Raw genomic sequence first — 1,298 nt, 5'->3', positions numbered from 1 at the left:
GATGTTCATGTTGCTGCAGTCTGCAGTCTGGACGCTAGATGTCGCTGAAAATTACACACTGTAGCTTTAAAGAATTCATTGAGAATCCTAAATCTGTCACATTCTTACAAGTGTCGATCATTTTCGGACCAGAACAGAACATCTCCCCATTTTAACTACTGTTTTCTAATTTGTAGGCTGACAAACCAAAATAGGCACCTGTTCCTCTTTCCCTCATACCCCCAGGGCCTTGCTCTGATCAACGGTACCCAGATGATCACCTCTTTAGGAGCCGAGGCTGTGGAGCGCGCCCAGGCCATCGCCCAGCAGGCGGACATCGTCGCCGCTCTTACTCTGGAGGTGCTGAAGGGAACCACTAAGGCCTTTGACAGCGGTGAGGAGCAGCAGATGTGAATAAATCCACATAAAAGCTGTACTTGCTCACATGTATGTCACTTCCTACAATAAATGCTTATACACTGCTGTCCTCCAATAGACATCCATTCCCTGCGACCCCACCCAGGACAGACGGAGGTCGCGCTACGCTTTCGCTCGCTGCTGGACTCTGATCACCATCCATCTGAGATTGCAGGTCAGCAAACAAACCCATACTCTAAAGCAGGATTAATGCAATGACACCCATTTCTTATAGTGACCCACATTAAATATACCATCAATACTCAGGTGTGGAGAGATAGGAATGCTATTTTTATCACCTCTAGCAATGAAACCATACTTCAGTCTCAGATCTTTGATTAGAACGATCAAACCTTGTTTCTTTCCCATGTGGATTCGGTACAACTTTGTTTTCTTATTAAATTAGGTCTCCCCTGTGCCCTTTAGGTGTCTGATTCATGTGTGTGATGTGAACGTGTATTTTCAGAGAGCCACAGGTTCTGTGACAGAGTCCAGGACGCCTACACCATGCGCTGCTGTCCTCAGGTACCTTCTGGTCAAATCTGGCTGTGATTAATCAGATAATTAAACCATTGAGGTTAAGCAGCTCAGGATCTCCATAAGATAGTTACATCTTTTCTAGTTAATTTGTAGTGAAATTATCTAAAACATTTAGAGTCAGTTATTAGCCCAGATTGTTTACTACATGTGTAGAAAAACACAAAAACGTCAGTATTTCTAATTATTAAACCATTTGGATTAATTACACACAGAGTGATGCATTATATTTTTTTGTTAAAGGCATACTATGCAACATTTTTCAGTTAATTAATGTGTTCCGTAACGTTTTGGATGATTAAATGAGTCATTTCAGGTTGAACAAAGGTTTTCTCGGCCGCCCTGGTGGTCTGTAGGGGAAATAC

At 42.7% G+C, this 1,298-nt stretch overlaps 1 protein-coding gene across 1 annotated transcript in view; it reads left to right on the top strand.

Moving 5' to 3' along the window:
• hal (histidine ammonia-lyase) overlaps positions 1 to 1,298 on the top strand; it is a 14,648-nt gene that overhangs the window by 3,229 nt on the left and 10,121 nt on the right. Inside the window, exons 11-13 of the mRNA XM_015376734.1 lie at positions 226 to 373; positions 476 to 571; positions 863 to 921. Of these exons, the coding sequence (XP_015232220.1) occupies positions 226 to 373; positions 476 to 571; positions 863 to 921 (303 nt within the window). The remainder of the gene's footprint in view (positions 1 to 225; positions 374 to 475; positions 572 to 862; positions 922 to 1,298) is intronic.

This window comes from Cyprinodon variegatus, unplaced genomic scaffold (assembly GCF_000732505.1).
Source record: "Cyprinodon variegatus isolate N-32 unplaced genomic scaffold, C_variegatus-1.0 Scaffold140, whole genome shotgun sequence".
Classification (NCBI taxonomy): Eukaryota; Metazoa; Chordata; class Actinopteri; order Cyprinodontiformes; family Cyprinodontidae; genus Cyprinodon; species Cyprinodon variegatus.
This window is presented reverse-complemented; position numbering and strand designations above follow the sequence as displayed.